At 38.7% G+C, this 24,009-nt stretch overlaps 1 protein-coding gene across 3 annotated transcripts in view; it reads left to right on the forward strand.

Moving 5' to 3' along the window:
- Positions 1–2,504: 2,504 nt before the first annotated feature.
- RIC1 (RIC1 homolog, RAB6A GEF complex partner 1) overlaps positions 2,505–24,009 on the forward strand; it is a 49,260-nt gene continuing 27,755 nt past the window's right edge. For all 3 annotated transcript variants that reach the window (XM_082783330.1, XM_082783332.1, XM_082783331.1), the window contains exons 1-3: positions 2,505–2,907; positions 13,270–13,377; positions 18,633–18,709. In XM_082783330.1, the coding sequence (XP_082639456.1) occupies positions 2,767–2,907; positions 13,270–13,377; positions 18,633–18,709 (326 nt within the window). In that variant the 5' untranslated portion in view covers positions 2,505–2,766. The remainder of the gene's footprint in view (positions 2,908–13,269; positions 13,378–18,632; positions 18,710–24,009) is intronic.

Below are 24,009 nucleotides of genomic sequence, written 5' to 3' on the forward strand. Positions count from 1 at the left end.
GTAATTAATCCAGAAGAAAGTTGATTCTAAAAGTCACACCTATCCTTCGGGGTGTATTTCATGGCATTTATTTCCTAATAACAGGAACAGAAAGGAAGTTAACAAATCAGTTGCTGCTATGCTCCTAATTAATCCGATGTATTAATTTAGGAGGCTGGTTATCAGAAAAGCAGTCCAAAAGCGGTTCAGGGAAGAGCCTATATCAAAGAGGATGTTGGTAGCAGAAGCGCTGACTGGCATCTGTCTGAGGGGTGGGAATTTGATGATAAGACATTTACAAGTTACCTACTTAGAGATCAAGGATAAGAAATATCTTGACGCATTGCTTCCTTAGTACATATCTTTTCAATGGATCTTAGTTTTTTTTTTTTCTCAGCTCTAAAACATACATCATGAAAACTCATTCCTCTTCATGTCTGCATTCAGACTGACTTCAGCTGGAACATGGTATTTGTACAGGAACACAAACATTTGCACATGGAAAAGAAGGAGTTGATTGGTGATAGTCAGCAAGGCTTCAGTAAGAGCAGATTGTGCCTGATAAATCTGGTGGCATTCTCCAATAGGGTTATGGCATTGGTGGAGAGGGGAAGAGCAACTGACATCACCTACCTGGACTTGTGCAGAGCACTTGACAGTCTTGCATATCCTTGTTTCTGAATTGGACAAACATGGTTTTTACGGGTGAACCAATTGGTGGGTAAGGAACTGGCCGGATGATCACAGAGTTGCAGCCAATGGCTCAGTGTTCAGGTAGAGATCAGTAACGAGTGGTATTTCTCAGGGGTCAGTACTGGGACTGGCACTACTTAACATCTTTGGTGGCGACATGGACACTGGGATCCAGTGCACCCTCAGCAAGTTTGCCGATGACACCAAGCTGCGTGGTGCGGTTGACACACTGGAGGGAAGGGATGGCATCCAGAGGGACCTGGACAAGACAGTGAGGCACTAGAAGTGAGGGCCCAGAGAAGCTGTGGATGCCCCATACCTGAAGTGTTCAAGGCCTGGCTGGATGGGGCTTTGGGCAACCTGGTCTGGTGGGAGAAGACCCTGCCCAGGGCAGGGGGTTGGAATGAGATGATCTTGAAGGTCTGTGCCAACCGAAACTGTTCTGTAATTCTATGATTTACTGCCAAGAAAAGATGTTAGGAGAGAACAGAGCTTAGGTGTGAGGACAAGTCACATTCTTTGAAGGTAACTTGTTAATATGGAGGCAGTTAGACATGTTTACCTGTTTTGGTACACCACAGTCCAGAGGAATTGCTGCAGCAGGAGAGAGTGGTTGAGTAGGTTACTGAACAGAAAGAGTTGTTCAATAAGTTTCCCTAATTATTTCTATGAGTGGCTGTATCTTTACAACACATGACCTGACCTTGCAATGGCATGAACACTTACTGTCACTTTTCTTCCATCTTCTATGATATTCCTTCATTTTTATTATTATTTTTTTTAATCTCCAATTACAAGAGACTAATCAACCTGTCACTATGTCTACAGCTACCTTGAGCTCTGGCAGTTTCCACTTCTCACCCTTCTCACCACATGCTCCTGCTCTCTCCTTAATGTGTGTATAAAAACACTTGGACAATGTTGGAAACAAGAAGAGGGAACAGGTGTTGGCTGAAAAATAACCTAGAGGGAAAAAAAGAAAAAAAAAAAAGAGAAATATATAAATATATACATGTACACATAATTTCCAGATGGGTTAGTTCCTTAATCTAACTCATCACTTGGTGGGAGAAACGCTTGGGACAGCACCTGCCAGAAACTCAGTGCCAAACCACCCTGCTGCACACACACCGCGGGTGCGGCTGCTCCCTCCACCTGCAGTCCTCCTGTCCACGAGCCCCCAAACACAGCTGCAGTGACGGAAGCTCGTGCCAGCCCTGCTGCTGTCAGGTTTATCTCGTCGTAGAATCACTGGCCCACAGAGCGTCCACGTTGGAAGGGACCCAGAGGGATCACTGAGTCCAGCTCCTGGGACCGCTCAGGACCACCCCCAAATCAGACCCTGTGTCTGAGAGCGGTGTCCAAACGCTTCTTGAGCTCCCTCAGGCTCGGTGCCATGACCACTGCCCTGGGCAGCCTGTCCCAGTGCCCAAGCACCCTCTGGGTGCAGACCCTTTCCCTAACCCCCAGCCTGACCCTCCCCTGTCCCAGCTCCATGCCGTTCCCTCGGGTCCTGTCGCTGTCCCCAGAGAGCAGAGCTCAGCGCCTGCCCCTCCGCTCCCCTCGTGAGGGAGCTGCAGGCCGCCATGAGGCCTCCCCTCAGCCTGCCCTGCTCGGGGCTGGGCACACCGAGCCCCCCCCACGCGCATGCGCATACCCCCGCTCCCCCTTCCCCCTTCCCCCTCCCCCCTCCTTTCCGCACACGGAGCCCCCCGGGGGGCGGGATCCTCCCCCGCCTCCTGACGCCACATCCGCGCGGGGCCCGCCGGCGGGGCCAATGGGCGGCCGCCCTTCCGGCCCCGCCCCCTGCTCCCCCCCCCCTCCCCCCTCACTCCGCCGCGCAGCGCCCGGGCGCCGCGAGCGGGGGGCGGGCGGCAGGGAGATGGCGGCGGCCGCCTGGGGCCGCGCAGCGACGCCGGCAGCCGGCGGGCGAGCCACGGGCGGCAGCCAGGAGCCGCAGCGGGGGGCCCCGCAGCCGGCACGGCCGCGCTCGGAGCAGTGACCGCCCGCAGCTGACGGGCGCCGCCGCCGCCGCTGCCCCCCGCCTAGGCCAGAGGCCGCCGCGCCCCGCAGGCCGCCGCCGCCGCCGCCGCCATGTATTTCCTCAGCGGCTGGCCCCGGCGGCTGCTGTGCCCGCTGCAGGGCCCCGAGCCGCCCGTCCACATCCGCACCGACCCGCAGAGAGCCTTCTTCGCCGTGCTGGCCCCGTCCCAGCTCAGCGTCTGGTACTGCCGGGTGAGTGCGGGCACGGGCACCCCCCCCCCGGCTCCTACCCAGCCTGTTTATTTATTTATCTCTGTATTTATCAATTTATTTGTTTTTAAGCCTCGAAGTGAAGCGGCGGGCGAGCTTGACGCGGAGGGGTGCTCACAGCAACGCAGGTTGTGCAGACGTGCTCCGTGCGTTTTGTCTTCATCTTTACGCTTTACATCAAAGCGCACACACACCACACACACACACGTGAAACACACCCAGCACCTGCTTCTGGCAAGGCAGAGCCACCTGTAGCGCCGCGCCGTTACGTAACCCGTGAGAAGTTAAATAACTTTTTGCGATTGCAGGTCGGATACGTTGTGGCCCTGAACGCCGTAAGGACTGAGGCGGCTGCTGACTGGGAGTCGCTGCTCCAGCAGCACCCCGTTGTTCCGGGACCGTGTGTAACTGGCATCGGATGCGTTGCGTTAAATGAGCTCTGAATTGGCTTGGGAGCATGAAAGTGCTGCTTGTCAGCTTGGTTTGACGCAGTCTTATGAAACAGCTGGGATGCTGACTTCAAATTTTGATGCTGGATCTTCTAAAATACTGCCCTAATTAAATTCCCTCTCTGTCTAAAAATATCTCCGGCTCCAGATAATTTTCAGAGTTCATGTCGGATTTCAGAGAAAAGTAAAAATCCAGTTTTAGAAAGCTGCTGTAGAAAGGTATCAAACAGCAGTCACAGCCTTAAAACCCTGTTTTGATTTATGCTGAGGTTTCATCACTTGGCTTTCTGCTGTGCTCTGCGTGGCTGATAATTGGTTCCTGGGTGGGTTGCTGCCGTGGCTGTCTCTTAACTTCGACAAGTATCCGGCCAGGGAGTGTCAGCCCAGTAACTGTGCTGTGTGAACAGCATCGCGTGGCCTGCGGTCCCTGAGCTTCATGGCACCTACTGTAGGTAAATTACACAGTCTTCCAGCTGTCAAAGCCGTAGTTGTAGCTGTCAACGAAGCACAATTGATGACCTTTTCTGGGAAAATATATAAATGAGGACAGGTTTGTAGAGTGCTTCTGTAGATGTGTGCTATTGTGCAGAAGGCAGTTTGCTTTATGGTTGGTTCTTGAGGACTGCCTTCATTATGTTACAAGTTTGGGCTTGTTTTGAAATGTTAAACAAGGTATAATTGGCAAGAGGCAGGACACTGGAAGAATTCACTTGTTGCAAAAAAAGGCTGAGCAAACTTACAGGTCATTAAAAATTTCTCAACCCGTTCTGGTTCCAGTGTGTCATGGGTGTTTTTAACGAACGTGCTGACTTTGCCAGACTTGGTCAGTAACTGAGTTTAGACTATAAAATGTGGCAGTCTCTTTATGAGAATCTTTTGTATTATTGCTAAACATAGTGTGTTGTTTTTCTTTTTTCTTTTTTTTTTTTTTTTTAATCAGGTGACTATTAAAGTCATATGTTGAATTTCTTTGAAACAAACAAAATTTTTACATTATAGAAAACGTTACCATTTGTCAGAAGTATCTTCTTTAGAACAAGGCAAGGTTCTGGTCAGGTTGAACTAATTCAGTTTTGCGAAGTGGAAAAGCCTTTAGGCTAATGTCCTTGTTAAGACTTATTACTGTCTCAAACGTATATGAAAGGTTTCCTGTAAGAATAAGGATGTGAGGCTGCTGAAACTGTTTTGAGGTTTTCAAGAACAAGGGGCCCTTTGAAATACTTTCAGGCTTGTGAACTTATATTCAGTCTTGTGTATGTTTCAAGTGAAGTGGTAATGTTTAAGGCTCCTTTTCATCTGCTGTGGGTTAAGACCGAGCATTAGGGAATGTTTACGCCAAAGTGTGGATTGTTTTCTGGTTTGGAAGCCATATAGGTGATAAGATTAGAAGCTGATTTACATGATGTGTGTAAAAACAGATGGAGTTCTCCTGGTGTGGTTGAGTTCCAGATGATTTACCTTGTTTTGAAGGGGGAGGCTGGATTGTGGATACAAAGACCACTAATGAGTGGCGAACTGACTTGACTGCATGCTGATACTGATAAAAGATGTTTGGGCATGCACCCCCAATGTGTGTATAGTTCCTTACAAACTGTGTGTGTTGAGTAATATACTTATTCGTATGCTGTAAAACAGACACAAAACAGAAATTAAAAAAGATAAAGATGAAATAAGCAATACTTTTAATTTTTGTTTGTCAGTGGCATAAACTTTTTCTTTTCTTGCTCCCCAGTGGATTGTCTGGCACATCTCCCAGTTTGGAGACAGCTTATCTAAGTGGCTTTCTTCAGTATTTCATAAGAAATTTATGGCTTAGGTACCTCAGAAGATTAATCGACATTGAAAGCCAATGAAACTGTTTTCATCAACAGAATTGGAAAGCTTGTCGAGGAGTTTTTGTTCTGCTAAAGTTAAGTACTTGGATGTTTGAAATGTGAAACTTCAGTTCATGAAAGAAACTTTCTGAAATGCTAAAAAGAGGCAGTTAATTGGCTTGGGTACTGGAGGTGAGGGCTTCATGAGGCAGCTGTGCAGTCTGAAGGGTTGTCATCTTTCCTGCTTAGACCTGTATTTTTGGAGCTAGTGTTGGCTTTTATGAGGCTGTTCAGTTTGCTGAACAAATAGAAACCTGCTTTTTTTTCTGCTCATGGAGGGATCAAAGGAGCATTGTACTTGGCTCACTGAAAGCATTACTCCTTTGACAGCAGCGTGGCCTTCAATTTTAGATCAGCTTGGTTATCTCATGAAGTAAGAGCTTGAGGCAGTTCGGTGAATCCTAGATATTCACCCACAGGACTCTGGATACTGAGGGAAGCTGTGTGTGGCTGAAGGAGGAGATGTGACAGAGGTGTGGAGTCGAATTCCCCCAGTAAATGTTGAACAGCAAAGTAAGTGGAACAGGAATAGTGTCTGATGGCACACTTGTACCAAATATAGTTCAGCGTTTCCTTTCTTTAATCTTAAATGGCTTGTGACAGTAATAAGTACTGGCCCTGAATATTTAATGAAAACTATTGGAGGTGGTTGGGCTGCCTGTCATAACTAACCTGTTTTGCAAGTTGTGTGGTGTCCAAGTAGCTTGCTCAGCTGTTCATTTTGAGGAAAATTTCTTAACTACCTAGGTGTTTACCAACTTAGTATTTACATCTACCCTTGCTTTTAAACTTTCCTGTTTTTTTTTTTTTTTTGGTGATAATCTGACACTGAATATCACTCAAATGAACTGTAAGCCTATGGGAAAACATACATTCCAGAATCCCAGATGACAGAATAATCTCTATTTGTTCTGAATGCTGAATTAGTTTATGTTCAGGCAACCCTTCTAACACACTCGTCTTGCTCTTTTCAGTCTCTAACTGGTTCAGTGTTAGAGTAGAGCTTGTTACATGCTTGAAACAAATTGAAAACAACAGGGGTCTGTGCTTCCCTTAGAGAAGTGCTCTCTCCAACCTGGAATTTTGGCACAGTATAAAAAGTTATTTGTGACACCACTGCTTATAGTTAATATGATATGTAAATAGACTCTTTAAAAAAAAAAAAGGTGCGGTTGTTTCTTTTATCTTATTTATTACAGGTGGCTATTAAAAGAAAAAACTAACTCTGCTTCCAGGATCACACATTCATCTCAGAACTCTAAGCAATATCACTGCTGAATACTATACGTGGCCTCTTCCTAGGGAGGATGAGATACAATCTGTAGCATTTTATCTGAAATTTGATTGGAAAATGGACAACAGACGTCTTCCTAGTGATGCTCGGGGTTGCTTGTTGTGAACAGTATGGCACAGATGGCATCAGTGCAAACTATCATGTCTTGCTTCTTCTATTGTGCTTTTTTTTCCCCATGGTAACTTAACCTCTGAAATGCAGACTTCTTACAGATACCCATCTGGTACTGGTCTGAGAAGGCCATTTCTATTTGTACTTTACTAAGAGCACTGGGTGTGCTGTTGCTCGTATTATGAAGTTGTATTTATGATTAGGTAATTAACAAAAAAGAGAGAGAAAATACCTATTAAACTGATGAATTTGTCCCATGAAATACAAAGTTCCCGTGTTAATATTCAGCACATCTTCACTGTTTTTTGGTTTATCTTATGTTAATATCAAATAGATGACCCTTCAAAGACATTGTAGAATTACTTCAGTGAAAAGAAGAACATCTTCAGCTGTGGGTTTTGACTTTGCAAGCAGTTGCTCATGAAGTTGTTTGCCAGTACAAGATCAGAGATCATGTTAGAGCTTTTGTGAATCTGATCTTCATCACAGAGTTCTATTTAACTTAAACTTAAGCACTTGATAGTTCATGGGAACAGCAAAAATCTACAGAATATGACCTTTCATATTGTCAACATTTTTGAGCAGTAGATTAACCGAAAACTTTAGCTTGTGAGAGGCAGTGACTGTCATCTGCTAGATGGTTCTGATGCGCTTTGTTTTTTGCTCTTTGACAGCAGCTTGTGTGAAGCATGTCACTGGGAGTTGTGCGTGTTAGCTTCTTGAATGGATACTCTGCTGATTCTAAACTTTATGCAGCTTTTTAAAACTCAGTTAAAGCTTTAAGTGATATTTTTCTGATTAACCATATTTTTAGAAATTCTTTTACCGCTACCTTGTATTTGTGTTAACTACAAAGTAGCTATTCATACTTTGTATTCTTTTCTTCTTGTGGTTCTTACCAATGAATTTTCCTTTCTTAAATGTGTATACTTCTTCTTTCTCCATTTAACCTTTTATAACTTTATAAACCTATGAAGCTTCAACCTTAAAAGCAGAGCACAAGTCATTTAATGACAAAATACAATGTGCAGTTTCACCAGTTCTTGGGTCTATTTTCTTGCAGCCTGTCACTTAGACTGTAAGCTCATCGGAACAGTGTACGTTTGATTTTTGTCTTGTGCGTACAGCCTAATACTGCATTGAAAGATTTGTCTTGTAAGACAAAACAGAACATCTGTGTTTTTGAAAGAAATTGCCTCCTGATTCTGAGTGAGATTAAATGTTAAAGTTTAGAATACTGAATTGTTGGAGGATGAGAATGTAAGGGGCTTGACATTATTCTATGGTCATGCAGGATTCTTACTGCTTCTGTTAAGAAGGAAAAAATGTACATGATACTGCATTGCTAGCTGCTGGTACCACTGCATGCTGTCAGCACACATAAGAATTTCTTCCTAGACATGGCAGTTGTGAGGAGGCTGATTGTCTTCGAGATATTTGGTGTTTGGCAACTATAATTTAAATGCAAAAAATTATTCCGTAAGTAAATTGGTAGAAGTGAATTGATGGAGGAGAACTGAGGAGTAAAATCCTATAAAATAAAGAAAAGAAGGTATTAAGGATTGTGTAACTTATTTGTGCTGGAAAAAAAAAAAAATCAAGTTCCTCTGGGTTTAAATTTAGAATAAAAAAGGCAGAAAAAAATGTGGTTTGGAGTTGAACGTGTTGGATGTGTATAGGCTAGGCAAAACATCCAGAACTTTGCAAAGAACTTTGAAGAAAGAACTTTGCAAAGTTATTTCAACAGAAATGATAAGATTCTGTAAACCTTTATCACTACTTTTAAGAATTCATGTAACTTTTTTTGCCATGCATAAGCATTTGAGCATAAATTTATAAACTGCCTGAGACATTGCTATCCTTGCCTAGGATACAGTGTTGCTATCCATATTTAATACGACTAGAATAACTACTTCTTTGTTTTGTGTAAAAATTTAGAGTCTGCTGATGTCTGACAGGTACATCTACAAGCTTGAGAGAAAGTGTTACTTCATGGTTCTATTAATTTTTGGGATGACTATAAATGGCAGTGCTCCTGTCTTGCTCTTTCTCTGTTTCACTATGGGTTCAAGTGAATTAGTGTTAAGAGAGCGACTGAAAATTAAGGAACACTAACAGGCTTCAGTATCTGAATCCAAAGATGCTGCTAGGTATTTAATTCTCAAATTTAGTCCAGTAGTTTTACACTGTATTTGCTGACCTACTTAACATGTTAAATGTACTACGTGCACAATTTGCCATTAGCCTGCAGCAGTCAAACCACAGACTCTAAATTAAGGAAAACCTTTGTTTTCATTATATTATATTCTGTCAAACAATGACTGTACCTCTCTCCAGTTGCCTGATGTATTATTTTATTTTAATGCATTTAAGCACCTCGATTAAAGACAGTCTCTTGTTCCTGTGAGGGTTGCTGTTCAAGTCTGTGCTACTTGTGCTATTTAAAGACAGCCAGTTTGGAGCAGCATTCACATCTTAGTTCGGGATTTAAATGTCTGCTCAATGTGCATTCACATCACATATTAAGGAATGCTTGTGTTTGGAGAAGTAAACCGGGAATAACCCACGTCTAGCATGCAAAGAGATTTTGATGTAGGGTTTGTGTATCCTGATAGATCTCTTCGCAAAACCCACTTCATATGATGCAGTCTAATGAGATTATTTATCCTTTAAAGAAAGGAGATGGAAAATACGGTATATTCTGGCAGGTGGAGTTAAATAAAACTACCACACTTAAAATACTTTCACTGTGTATTTGTTGTAGTATTGTTTTGTTTTGGCCTGTTGTTGATGAAGAGTTCGTATTTCTCAGTCAGAAATCCAAAGGAATTCTTACTGAACAATCTTTCAACAACTTAGAATAAATCAAAGGGGGTTTTAAAGTAGTTTGTTGAATTAGGTGTCTTTGCCTCTTAAGCTGGTTTGCTGCATTACTGTTTTATAAATGATGTAGCTCCTGTATTTCAGAATTGGTCATCCAAAACAAATTTGCTTTCATCTGCTGGCTACAAATGCTGTCATAGTCTGACATAAATAATTTTAACACGGGGGGGGGGTTGGAGGGGGGAGGGCATTTTTTAAGATGGGAAGTATTTATTGAGAAGCAAAGATTTCAGAGTAGGGGACCTGTAGAAAGGGTGGAGGAGGGAGGCAAGACAGATGAGTGGTGGACAAGAAAGGAAGGAGATACAATATATTAAGCTATGGGAACAAGAAATAGTATTCTGTTGTCCTCTTTTTAATACTGGAGCACACTGGAGAATTTGTTTACTCTTTGGTGATGATATTAGTGTATTCTTTTTAAGGTTATCTTTTTTCCTTCTCCTCCCCCTCCTTCATTTTTGTTGTCCTTTGAGCATCCACCCACCCTGTTCTATTCATAAGTGAGTGTCGGCTTCTGTTTTGGCTGACCTTATATTCCTTCCTGAGAGGCAAAGCGTACTATATCAAAATGCTAGATACTCTCTGCAGCAGATTGTGAAATGCCAGATATGCTTCTCATCTATTTCGGAAAGCTTTTGCTAGTTTTAGGTTGCAGTTTGAGTGAATTACTTAATATTTGCACAGAATGTCTTCAGTTTTTACTTCCTTAAAAAACAAATGTGTTTACTTTCGTCCTGTAGACAAATCATTTTTTCGAACTTTTTTTTTTTTTTTGTTTGGTCACTTCCTGTGTTTCTTGAAACACCAGTTTCTTGAAAAGTTGGGACTCAGCCATTAAAACTCAAGTGAAAGGAAATTTTAAGCATTGTAAAGAAGGAGAATCAATTGCTTGACTTATCTGAGACTTTGATTACAGTTGTGCTTAACTAGATTTGTTTTAGTTTTTAATAGGTGGCGCATAAATGCGAGGAGGACAAAACTCCATGTGTTTTTTTTTGGTGTGGTTTGTTATGAAGCTGCTATATGGAGTTGATTTTCTCAACAGAAACAAATGTTAAAATTTAGGAAAAACTTCATGTAGCGAAATCTAAACTACTGCTTCTGTACAGACTGTGACTTAATTATCTAAAACTAACTAGAGAAAGGTATTGTACTAACTAGACCCTTCTGTTTTTTTTATTTTTTTTAAATGTGTGTTGAATGGCTTGTTTCACTTGAGGCAAGTACTTAAAATTAGGCCGATAGACTCATGTTTATAAAACAGAATTCTGTGTTCTTACACCTTTAGTGTTAAGAAAAGTTAAGTCACTTTTTTTTTTCGGTAAGAAATGACTTCAGATGTAAAATGGCTGCTTCGATTTCTCCTGCATGAGCAGAGCAGGAGAGCAGGTTGTGCTGTAGCTGTGCTGTAAACCTACGGAGTGAAAGTCTGTATGTCAGGTGTTTTCTTCACAGAGGAAGATGGATTTTTTTTTTTTTTTTTTGAGTTTCTGTATGTGGAAATAAATTGCATTAGTGAAATAATTACAGTTTAACCATTAGCTAGGTAGACTTTTGGACCTATTGAATTAGAAACGGAACTGCTTGCTAATAAGAAAGCTACTGAATCTGCAAAAAGATCCAAAATGCTTATATGTACTCCTAATTTACTCTTTACTCTTTTCTCTTCATCTTTATTCTTCCTCTGCAAAACACAAAATGAAATGAATCTAGATGTCTATTTTGTATAAATTTTACAGCTGCTATGTAAGTAGAATGTTCTTCCAGATTCTGAGGTATAATAGCAGCTTTCTCATTAATGTCTCAAGAGCATTACAGTATAAATACCGTCATTATGTTTTGTAAAAGTAAGAACATAGGAAGAAAATTGTTGTGCATTAATGAGGTTCTGAAACATTTTTTGCCTGCTGCTAAAATGCTTGAAGCACAGGAGTGCTTAAAGGTTGGTTTCAATCAATAGCACAGATTACCATGATTGTGCTGTCACAAGGCACTTTATCTAAGGCATTTCACGTGGGTTTAAGTCAAGCAGTGAAGGGCTATGTACTTAGAAGAACAAGCAAGAAGATTTTGCTAAGAGTAGTCTATTTAATGTTTGTTTACTTGATTTGCAAGTAGCTGCAAAAGAAGCCATCTGAATTGAAAAAGCCTGTGTAAATAGTTCTTACAGTAAAGATTTAGTTTGCTTGTTATACTTTCCAGTGTAATCACTGAACTTTATTTTTGGTAATTTGGTTCAATGTGGATTTGAAATTTAAGTGATGGTACTGCTTACAGAAAGCAAAGTTATACTATGCATTAACCAAGGCCTATGTGACATTAATTGAACTCCTAATTTATATGCATGGTGAAAGTATTTGATTACTTAATTTCGTACTAATTTGTTTGTAGCTCTGCTTATTCTTAAGGGAAACTGAAGCAATTGATTCCAAATGTGATGGTATTAGATACGCTCCTAGTTCTGGGTATGGTGCGAACAGACATGATTTTGGGGTAGAATTAATCATTTTAGATTTGTTGTGCCGTCTTTTGCCATTTGAGCTAGTAGACGAAGAACAATAGTAAATTGCCATCACCTCTGGACCTCATGGCAGGTGATGAGCGTTGCCAAGTGTATCTGTAATTCTTTTCGGCAAACAGTGTTTGCTACTCAGCCTTTTCTTTCCCTTCCAGCAGCTGGAGAAGTGTGCTCCTGTTGGTACATAGTTTGCTGCTAAAGTTCTGAAGAAAAATCAGCGTTTAAATGGTTATGGAAAGTTCATCTACTGCAACACTGGGGAGGAGCTTCTTTCACGAAAAGCATGGCTTGTTTAATTTAGCTGAAGGCTGAGGAAGTGCAGTTGTGATCTGACTGATGTATAAGCACATATCTTTCTGCTTCCCTCTTTCCCAGTGGTGGAGGGTAGCAGACAGGGGAATACCTATCTAAGCTGAAAGCTGTTACTAGTCCAAGAGCACAAAAGTGCAAACATTCTTACTCCGTAAATATATTTAAGATCTGTTTCTAAGCATGGGAGCAAGAAAAGATACCCTTCCATAAGGTTTTTATATCACAGCTCTAAATTGTTTTCAAGGAAGGGAATGAAGACTTGGTGCCTTTGGTAGCATTTTCTGGGCCTCAGGACTCCAGAGCTCTCCATTCCCAAGAAGAAAGGTGCTAACAGTTGTCTCATATGAAAAATCTCTGCAGTGAACTTGAGATGTGTTTTTTTTCTGCATGATTTCTGGCAACCTCTTCTTGAAGAGATATAAAACAAGTTCTCTGGTTATCATTCTATTTAATACAGTGATCCATCCATTTAGTAAAAACAATACAGATAGATTGCACTAAGTCCTCTATGTAGCATGTTTCATTTTAGCTAATTTGACAGTCCTTTTCATTATTAGAACCTACTAGAGACACAATTGTTCACCTTAAGCATCAGTTATCCTTTGTGTAACTTGAATCTACTTTTGTACTCTGTAATGATGCTTTTCTGGGCAAATGAACTGTTTTATTCAAGTACCCTTTATTTAAAAGAGTGAGATTAGGAATGACAGTGTGGCAAGAATTCACCATAGACTCTTTAAAACCACAATCGTATTATGCATTGTGAAATACTCATTAATCTTTTAAATTCCCTTTTCAAGAGAGACATATTGGTAAGGAAACATAACTGTTTATATTTTGCATTCCTTCTAGACGTAAGATGTAATTATTATTGTGTTTCCTTTTTTTTTTTTTTTCTTTCAGCCCAGTGTATTAATTGTGAGTTACAAGGAACTGTCAAAAGCAGCTTCTCAGTTTGGACCGTACAAACAAGCAGAATGGCGGCCTGACAGCACCATGATAGCTGTTTCAGTAAGTAGGGTTTTTGTCTTTTTATGTATTGCAGTTAAATGGTTGTAAAGAGAGTTCTTTACTACCAGTTTCCTTGCAGAAATCTTTAGACGGTATGTACATTTGACTGATACTTATTGTGTGCAAATACGTAATAGTACAAAATGTGTTTTCGGATGATAGAAGCTTTTTTAAGTAATTTTAGTACATTTTTACCCCTAAAAATGAACTGTTTCTTTGTATTAAAATGATGTTTAATGTATTCACTGGGGCTGATGTAGCATCACTTTATTTTAGTAACCTGATCACAAATAAAAAGGGAATTTAGAGGCATGTGAATAAAAGAAATAACTAAGGAATTAGGTGACATAAGCATGTGTAGCTTGATAAATAGGATTTACAGATATTTCGGAAAGGTGTCTTAAGTGGATGAAAATGTGGATGGAAAGATGAAATCTTGTCTTGCATATGAAAATAAAACATTTAGTCATGTTTCATTGCTAGTGCTGTGCTCACGGAAGTTGAGTGGACTATTTGAGCTCCAGTGTTCAGAAGTAATTTTGAGGTGCAAGGTAGTCACAGTAAAGGTGGGAGCAGAAATTTCAGAAGTCAGAATACAGTATCTTGCAACTTTTGACCAGGTCTCGAGTTCAGGTGTGTTAATTCTAATAGCATTTTAAATCAAGGCTGTTGCTGTGAGAAGGTGTGGAAGACGGAAATCGTTAAAACTATCCATCAGAAGACGGGCATGTGGAATTGCAAATCGGACAGTAGCTACTGTAATTGTTTGGTACAGTAACTTAATCTCCTGATATAAACCACTCTTTGTACTTACAATGATGCCTGTAGTGTCTTGGAGTTTTTAAATCAATCAGGCATTGTTATAGTGGAAAATACCAGATGGTTTATGGAATAGCTCCTGCCTCTACCATTACCTTCATGCCTCAAATCAGCTAAACTGCTGGTGATCCCATTTTTGTGTATATAATGCTGGGGTAGACTTTTATCAGTAGTTGATTTAGAATGTTTAAACTGCCTAAAAGGAACTGATGAAACCAGTGCAGGAAAGTGTTTCTATTAGTGTAAGATTTTATCTGCAGATCTTATGTGTTAATAATTACCAGTAAAGGCAAGAAGGAGAATTCTATAGCATTTGCCATGAATGAATAAATAATTCTTTGATTTTTAAAACACAGAATATAGTCACAAGTGAACTACCTATTTCAATTACATCTTTATGCCGGAATTCAGAAGAGATTTAGATTTTTAAATTTAATTAGTTTGTATATTATTTTTTCCTGTGATATTGGGATCAATTTGCTGAAGAGACATTATTGTTCAGCTAACATACGGACTAGCTTTATTTTTTGCCCGTTTAGTTACCGCACTTTTAAGTTTTTCTGCAGCTAAAAGCATTGTGTTCTTTTCTCCAAGTGACATCAGATTGTAAATGCTTGTATCTTAAAGTCTGTTTGTAAACTTAAGTTTCACAAAATAAAACTCAAAATGGTCAGTTTACAAAATAACTGTCACGACTTTTCTAATATCCGTGTTTCTTATGTTAATATTGCATTTCCTGAGAGTGTGTGTGTATATATATACACACAAATAGTGTAGACAAATATGTTTATTATACTAGTTTTATCATCAGCTTTGGATAGCAATTTTTTTTAGTAAGCTGTTGAAACATGAGGTTTAATTAAAAACAGATATGAGGTTTAATTTAAAACAGAGAAGACTACTCAGATATAGAAACACAGATATTTTTGTTATAGAGAGACAGTGGACGAAAGGCAGTAATGGGAGGCCTAATTAAGAAGGTGTTTCTGCTGATGCATGGCAATCTTGTCCCCAAGTAAAACTATGCACTTCTTTCCAACAGAAAAGGTATTGTGTCCATTTTTTGTGACTTTTCCTTAAGGAGAATACTAATAGGAACAAGTGAAGGAGCTGGTAGCAAGGCTAGCTAATAAATAAAAAAAAATATTTTACACTTCTAGTTTTGTTGAAGTTATTAGTGCAGTCCTATGCCATAGCTTAAACATCTTAATTTGAAAGCTTTTCAGTGATTTAGTTTTTAGCTGTTGTTACCTGTGCCCTTGAATTTATTGTTTGTAGTTGTGTGTGTAATAATAAAATCATTGTACTTTGTTTTTCAAATGTGAACAGAAGTTTTTTTTATGTTCTTAGCAAATGTACCACTTAGCTATTTTTTTTTAAGTGCCAATGATGGGCAGGGGAGTTGGGAGTTAGGGGCAGTGATCCACAGTGCTATTTCTTTCTTTCTTTCTGCCAAAGTGTTCCGAGAATCTCAGAAAAAAAAATTACTTCATAGCGTTTATTGTGAGGTGATTATTATTGTACTAAAGGCAAACTTTGATCTAACACATGAGGCATTATAAAATACCTCAGGTAGCTTTAATGGTATGTAGTTAAACAAGCTTAAGCAGTTCCCACACTCATCCTCTAGAAATTCTAGCTTCTGTTACTAATAGTATCTTTTACTGCTAAACTCTTGGCACATGTTTAAACTGACTGTCTTGCGTTGAACTATCACATATTCACTATCATTCGTATATTGTTGATTTTGGTAGAAAATAACCAGGATCAAACTCAACCCCCCGCCCCCCCCCACTCCCTCACCCTCCCAGTATTGTAGAGTTTCTTCTCTCATATTGGTGTATTTGTAATTTTACTACTGTTACTGTCTAGATTAGTATATACACCCATAGTAGCTAATTCTACTACCTTAATAAACCTGTGAAGTGAATCAAGATGCTTAAATGTAGAGAAAAATCCCAGGCGTTTTAGTCTTTCCCCTGGTGTGGGCAGTCCTCTGATACAAGCTACTCTTCAGGGTGCATTCCCATAGCTAAAGCAGAGCTTTATTAGGTACTGTAGCATATGAGAAACCGTGCAGTGACGTCTCTTGCAAGGCACTGAATGTTTATACTTTGATCATATTCATTCTGATAGGTTTTTATATTGTTTTAGAAATGTTTGTGACGCAGTGAAACTCACTGGAGTAACCAGCACTGTCACATGTTCCCTAATCAATCTGCAACAAGTGCATGGTCGAATGCTTCTGCATTTCAGCCAGCTATTCATGGAATTAGAGGTTCAATTTAGAAATGAAGCTGTAACAATAGCAAGTTGTGCTTTGAATGGGATTTAGCTAAGGCCTTTGTACCTTAATATCAGTATAAAGATTACTTCACAGTATTGTTTTACTTTTCCTTCCAGTATAAGGTAACTTAGAGGTTAAATAATTAATGATGTAATGGAAAGAACTTGTAAAGATGTTAGAAATGAGCATGTTTCTTTACTGCATAATGCTTGAACATGATATTGCTGCACGTGGAAAATCTTCCATTTAATTTTGACCTGTCTCAAGATGACCATTATCATTTGGATTTTAGTTTTGCATAAGAAAAATATTTGCTTTGAATGAAAACAGTTGTGTTCTAAGTATATTCTTGACTTCTATGAAACTGAAAGAAATTTCTTTCGCAATAAAGCAAAATATTTGAGTGGGTAAAAAATGGCTTCTGTGAACTGATAAAGTAAGCTAACAAGTACTGCTGTTTCCTTTATTCCCGGAAAAGGAAACCAACCTTGCAAAGCAACTTGAAACTATGCATTTTGGTGCTTCTTGTCTTTTAGTAATAGTGCTTTAGGTACATGCCTAGCTCATATTAAAATATTTGTATGGAACTACTGGTTAACTGAAATGTATTTGCCAGAAGGTCAAATTTGTGCTTTAAACAAATCTTATATATTAATTTTGAACAACTAACCTTACTGGTCATCTGCTTGTCTTGTGCTTATACAAACACTCGATCAGCTTCTACTGATGACTGGAACATCTGATAACTAAATGATTTATATTCGTTATCCGAATAGCATAGTAGTTTAAAGTCAGTCTTCCAGAATAACAGAATGTGACTTGGTATTGGATTATAGTAAAACTTTTTTTCAGGCACTGGAAGATTTTAAAAAGGCATTATGACAACTAAAGATACTGTTTGACAGGAGAATTTTTCAAAACCTACCTGGATGACTAACAGCGAGAGGCTGTGCTTACCTTCTTTGCAGTCTTCTGCAGAGAGGGACCTGGGAGTCCTGGTGGGCAGCAGGCTGACCATGAGCCAGCAATGTGCCCTGATGGTCAAGAAGGCCAATGGGATCTTGGGGTAAATTAGGAAGAGTGTTGCCAGCAAGTAAAGGAAGGCGATCCTGCTCTTCTACTCTGCCCTGGTGAGGCCTCACCTGGAGTCCTGTGTCCAGTTCTGGGCTCCCCAGTGCAAGAGGGACATGGAGCTACTGGAGAGAGTCCAGAGGAGGGCTACGAAGGTGACTAGAAGACTGGAGCACCTGTTGTATGAGGACAGGCTGAGAGAGCTGGGCCTGTTTAGCCTGGAAGAAAGAAGACTGAGGGGAGACCTCATCATTGTGTACAAATTTGAGGGGAGGGTAACAATAGGATGGAACCAGTCTCTTGTCAGTTGTGCACAGTGAGAGGATGAGAGGCAACAGGCACAAACTGAAGCACAGGAGGTTCTGGCTGAATATGAGAGAGCACTTCTTTACCGTGAGGGTGACAGCACTGAACAGGTTGCCCAGAGAGGTTGTGGAGTCTCCTTCTCTGGAGATATTCAAAACCTGCCTGGATGCCCTCCTGCATGGTGTGCTCTAGGTGATCCTGCTCAGCAAGGGGGTTGGACTGGACGATCTTCAGAGGTCCCTTCCAGTCTCAGCCATTCTGTGATACTGTTATGTCCATCTGCGTTCAAGTAGATGGAAGTTTTGCTCTGAAGGCCTGACACATAATACTAGATGCTTACTACATTAACTCTCTCCTTTGCAAGAACATAGTTCCTTGTCTCCTGTTCAAAGCACAAGTTGCCATTTCTACAGGCTCATTTCTCCTTTTGATAATTAGGTGCCCCAGTTCTGAATATCTGCTGTAGCTGTCTGATCTTATGTATTTAGATCTATACGAGTTGGGGAAATCTCTGTTGGACACATACATCCACAATGTTTTTTTCATATTTTCTTTCTTTTCTGAGTGATCCATTCAGTGGATTTTAAGGGGTAGTAGGGATTTTAATTAGAATGAATTTCAAAGTACCATTTTTTTCAATATGTCTGAAAGCTGATACAAGTGTATGTTTGTGCTTAATATACGTGAGACATACATAGAAATTAAAAGAATCTGTATAGACTTTACTCATGCTTCTAGACCAGGTGTATATTTATCAGTATTTCTCTTTCAGACTGCAAAGGGATACATCTTGTTTTTTGAAATTCCATCAGCGAGAGACAAGTATCTTTATGAGCCAATGTATCCAAAGTAAGTATTTTAAACTTTCTTTTGCATCTCCACGATGTGGAAAAATACAACCAGACAAGTCCTAGGCAGATAATATGATTAAAAACGTATTCTTCCAGTGTGTGTTTTAAACATTGATATGTATATGGAGCACCATTCTCATGAGTTGTAATCAGTTCAGAAGGAAGCTGATTTACTTGGTTTGCTATTCACTGATAGGATTCCTTAGGTCAATTTTATGAGCTCTCAAAATTCTAAATACCAGGGTTGAAATCATCTAATTCTGTAATTGATTTAAGGCAGTCTATTGAATTCCTGATTTGTCACAAGCCTTAATAGTTAGTTTAGAATAGTTCAGTTAAATAAATCATTTTTCTTAGGAATTACTAGGGTACAGGTTTTTAAAGGTTCCTGTCCTCCCTCCAGCTTTGTAATAACGTAGAGATTTTTGAAACAAAGAGGGAAGGAATTCTCAAAGAAAGAATATGAACTGTTCTTAGTAAGAATATGCAAATATTTTAGCTGTAATGTGTTATATTGTCATTATCTTACTTTCCTTATTTTGAACCACATAATACATTCCTTTTGTTAAAATGTAAAGTGAAATCACATTGGATATGTTTGTGGTTGACTTCTTTGAGTTCTAATGTGATTTGGCAAAACTGAAAAATATTTAGGAGACATGAAAACCTTAAGGGGTGTATTTGTGTGTCTTTGTATGTTCACATGGGTAGAATCTGTAGTCATTGATAGGATCAAATTTGCCCAGAGGAACAGTGAAATGCTCCTTTATAGTGTATGTATGTTTTCATGTTTTTATAACAAGTTTAAACAAAGTTGATGGGTAGGTGTCTGCAAGTAGAGATTTGTGAAGAGTGTTGGGTAACTGATGATATCACATAAGGGGAAAACATTTTAAAATAACTATTAAATCATTAATGTTTAAAATTTTAATTTTTGTGAAGATATGGGTTTTTTAATCTCAATTCATTTACAAGTATTTATAGGAAGAAATGACTTAGCAGCTAGTAGATGATTTCAAACTGAATTAGTTCTTGCTTCATTAAGTGGAAAATGGTGTGTACGACAATACTGTAATGCATCTTTTTGCCTCTGAAACAGCCCTCAAAGCTCTGAAATTAAGTGGAATGTACTGTTTCCCATATTTGTCTGTTTTCCAAAAACTTAAGACCAATATAGATAAGTTATATTACATTACTTGTATTTTCTGAGACAGATTTTGACGCTGACTTTTCACATCCGACTTACAGTCATCAGATAAAAAGAAGGAAGAAAAGAGAAATTTAACTTGATAAAAACCTGTTGAAATGAATAAAGGAATAGTAGAATATCTACAGCTGCACATAAAGCAGAAGACTAAACAATTATGCTCTTCCATTGGGAATGTAATTTTCAACTGTTAAAATCTAAAACTGAATGGAAGTCTGTATAAAATATGCAGTAAGCAAGAAAGAAATCTTAAAAAAATTTTAGACATGACACATGAAGGCAGGTTTCAAAATATCTATTAAGCAGTTAATGATTGCTGTTAGTTTATGTTAAGTTAGTTAATGACTGGTTAGTTTACCTTTCATATAAAAGTATTAAATGTTTTTTGTGGTAAACCTAAAAGTGTATGTTTTATGAAAAAGTATCTGTTAGATGAGCTGTGTGTTGAATGGCAATATATTTTAGATGTGTTTATCTAGCCAAAAGGATATAATGCTTTTTCTATGGCTGAAAAGGACAAGGTGAATGTCCCTAGAGTGTTTATGATGGGTTGCTCACAATCTCCTAAGACTAATTCATGGACTTAACTTTAAGAAGATGAATGATCTCACTGAATTTACTGGGATTACTAGACTGTCTATATTTAGCTCTCAATTTTGAAAACCTGCTTAACATTACCATTGTTCTGATTATATTAATCAAAAGAAAGACATAAACCCAATAGCATTTGTGTGTAAATTATCTGCTGTGATTAACTTCAAATTTCTGTAAGCTCTTATGAGGAGTTGAATTTTCTGTGCAGCTGCATTGCTTTGTCTTGTAGACAGTTTCTGTAGTTCTTTGTAGTTTCTTTTTTGTAGATCAAATATTGAACAAACAAATGAAGGAAAAAAAAAAAAGAACAGACACACAAATCCAAAATCTCTGGACTGAAACTAACTTTCTTTTAGGATATGTTTGTTTTCCAAAGAGTAGGTTATTTCACTGAAACACTGGATTTCATTTCTACTGGACCGAACAGTATTAAAAAATGCATTCTGTTAACTTTGAAATTATGAAAAGTCATTGTAAGGGCTTGTACTTGACTTGTATGGTGTATGAAAGGGGTCATCTTACTGTTTTGTCCCACTGTAGCAGGATGTTCTTGGCTCCTTCCTTTATGTTGGCAGTAGTCATTATGCAGCTGAGCCAGGTTGCTGACCCCATGCAGAAGCTAAACCTGCCTCTCTCCTTTCTTTACCTTCCCTGGATTCTAGTAGCTTAGCTTACAGGCTCTCATAAAATATAATGGAGGTTTGGTAGTAGAAACTGGTGACCTTGAAGTAGCAATGAGTGCAAGGAAGCAATCATTACAGCTTTGTTTTTTAGCAGGATTTAGTAGTGATACTTGAGTGATGATTCTCTTTAGTTGGTGATGAAGGAATTGCTTGTTGTGTTGTAGCTCTCATGCAGATATTAATTCTGGCTTGTCCAGCTCTGTCTTACATAGTTATTTAAGTTATCTGTGAGTGGAAGGGCGGTGATTTTTGCAAAGTAAAAGGAAGATTTAAGGCTGTCCTGGCATTATGAGTATGGTAGGACTGTGTCTTATCAACTGCTAGAAACAAGTCATTAGAAACAGTGAAATGGATGAAAAACACGTTCAATTGTAGGACCACACACTTCGCATATTTTAGGTAAAGTACTTTTTTCCTCTACTTCTCTTTGGCTATCTCCACAATGTACTGGAAAGTTAAGATATGTTATAGAATATTATCAGTTCTGTTTTGTTTCTAGCTAATGGGCACACTTGTGTCAGTGCTCCTAAAAGTTGTACTTGCTGTAATTTGTAAAATTCTGAAAATCTGCTTAGTGTTGACGATCTGTCCATATCTACTAACAGTTCTGTAATAATGGCCAGTTCTGACTGAGTCATAGAGGGTAAACATCATGGCTAAAAAAAATATAACAAAAGGAAAACTCTTTTAACACACCTTCAGCTTGAAAAGAACTCTTGTGTGTTGCAGCTAAACATATTGAGATTGTGGTGTACTGGAAATACATGCCAGCAACATCCTCAGCTCTTCACCAGGATCCTGAAGCAAGACTTTCTTGCTTAAGCAGCATTATGAAGTTGAACTTGTGTTTACGTTTGATCAAAAATAACTTTTGAAAAAAAGTAAGAAATGTTGTGTTCAAATTATTCTGTCAGCTTAGCTCTCATATAAACACAACACGCATATCTTACTGAAAATAAATAAAAAATGTAAAAAAAAAAAAAAAAAAAAAAGGTGCTAATATCTATGATAAACTTTTTCAACTTTAGGTTTTTGTATTCCTCTCTTTTAGGACACTGGTAGGTGCAGTAGAGGTACAGCTTTGTAAAGCATTAGTATTTTTGAAAGAATTGCTTAAGAATTTACTTGGTAGTTGAAGTGTCCAAATACTGGTTTAGCCTTCACTTGAAGAAATGGACCAAAGGTGTCACTGAAAATAAAAATCACCTCTTTCATTCCTCTGGGAGAGAGATACAGTCCTTCCTGTTTAATTTGTTTTTAATATAAAATTGTTATGATATATAGCTGTTGATCAAGATAATCCAGAAGACTTTGCCTGTAACTGAAATGTTAATAGAACTACTCCAGCATACAGGTATTGTGTAAACTGTAATTATGCATGCAAATTTTTTTTTGCTGGTACAGCTCGAACAAATGCCTAAAAAAAAAAAAGCTGCATGGAAGTAGTGGGAAGTGACAGAAACACTTCTGCTGCTTATACTTCAATACACATTGCAGTATATCTGATTATGACACTTCTTTTTAGGGCCAAGTCTCTCTTCCAGTTTAGCTCTTCTACTAAGCCTGTGTTGATTAAAGTGTGAATTGGGACTAAAATCTCGTTGTCTGAATGCAAGAGTCTCTGCCTTCCCATATCTTTTAGTCATGTAAAATAATCAGATTTTGGAAAGTAAGCCTGGGGAAAAAAACGCGTCTTCCTTGCTGCTACTGTTTGTTTAAAACCAGACAGGAACTGGAATCTAGGAAAATTGATTTCCTGTTGAAAAATGCCCATTTGGCATGACTTCCTCCTTTTCTTATCAACCTACCATAATGGTATTTATATTCTGAAATTTGGTTTTAATGAAAGTGTTGGAATTCAAGATTAGAGAAGCTACAGCCTACAAAACATCCTAAATTTGTTCTATCAATACCTGAGGTCATAAATCTTATGAAATTGAGAATTCATTATGTACTTTAAGATGATTGAGTGAGCAATTCTTAAATTTTAGATATGTTGTGCCTTTCAGAGTTTAACTGGTTTGAAATGTACTTGATATTGTATCTAGATGTAGATAATGTAAGGGTTAAGGAACTGACCAGTTCAGTGTTATCCACATTTTATGTAAAAGCTAAAATTAGTTTAATGTCATAAAAGTAATACATCAGAAATGCAGCGTTCTCTGTGAATTCCGAGTATTTTTTCCAGATTAAAAAAGGACACTTTTTACACTTCATCTGGAGTCACTTGATAGTGGGGGTGTTTGTATTTTTTGTTATTGTTGGCTTTGTTTGTTTGTATGTCAAACTTTTTAAAAAGATTTTTAGGAGTGTTAGGAGTTGAAATTGTTCTCTTGAAGGGAATATTTCTGGCTCTGCTTATATTTGGCTAGGACTTGCTAGCTTGTTCTTGGAGTGAATGCTGAGTGAAAATTTAGACTAACAAATCAAGCAGGACACTAAAAGCATTAAAAAAAAAATAATTGTTTTTTAAATTGAGCCAGAATAGTCTGCAACTGCTCCAGCTCTTAAAATCTTTGATCCAGTTCGTAGCAGACTTGGAAGAGAATCAAGTATTGGCTATTAGCCCACGTACTGGGATGCTTCCCTGCAGTGAACACAAGTACAAAGTCCTGCTTCAATTAGTTCACTCTAATTTTACCACCATATTACTAAAATTACAACAAAATAAAACTTGAAGAATATGTATGTATAAAATAATACAATGGTAAAATATAATTAATCTCCACAAGTGATATGCTTAAGAAAAGTGGCAGTGCACACAAGCACGCTTGTAACATTTTAAGTTGTGGCAAAGTATGGTAATATTTCTTT

This window comes from Aythya marila (assembly GCF_965140915.1).
Source record: "Aythya marila genome assembly, chromosome: Z".
Taxonomy (NCBI): domain Eukaryota; kingdom Metazoa; phylum Chordata; class Aves; order Anseriformes; family Anatidae; genus Aythya; species Aythya marila.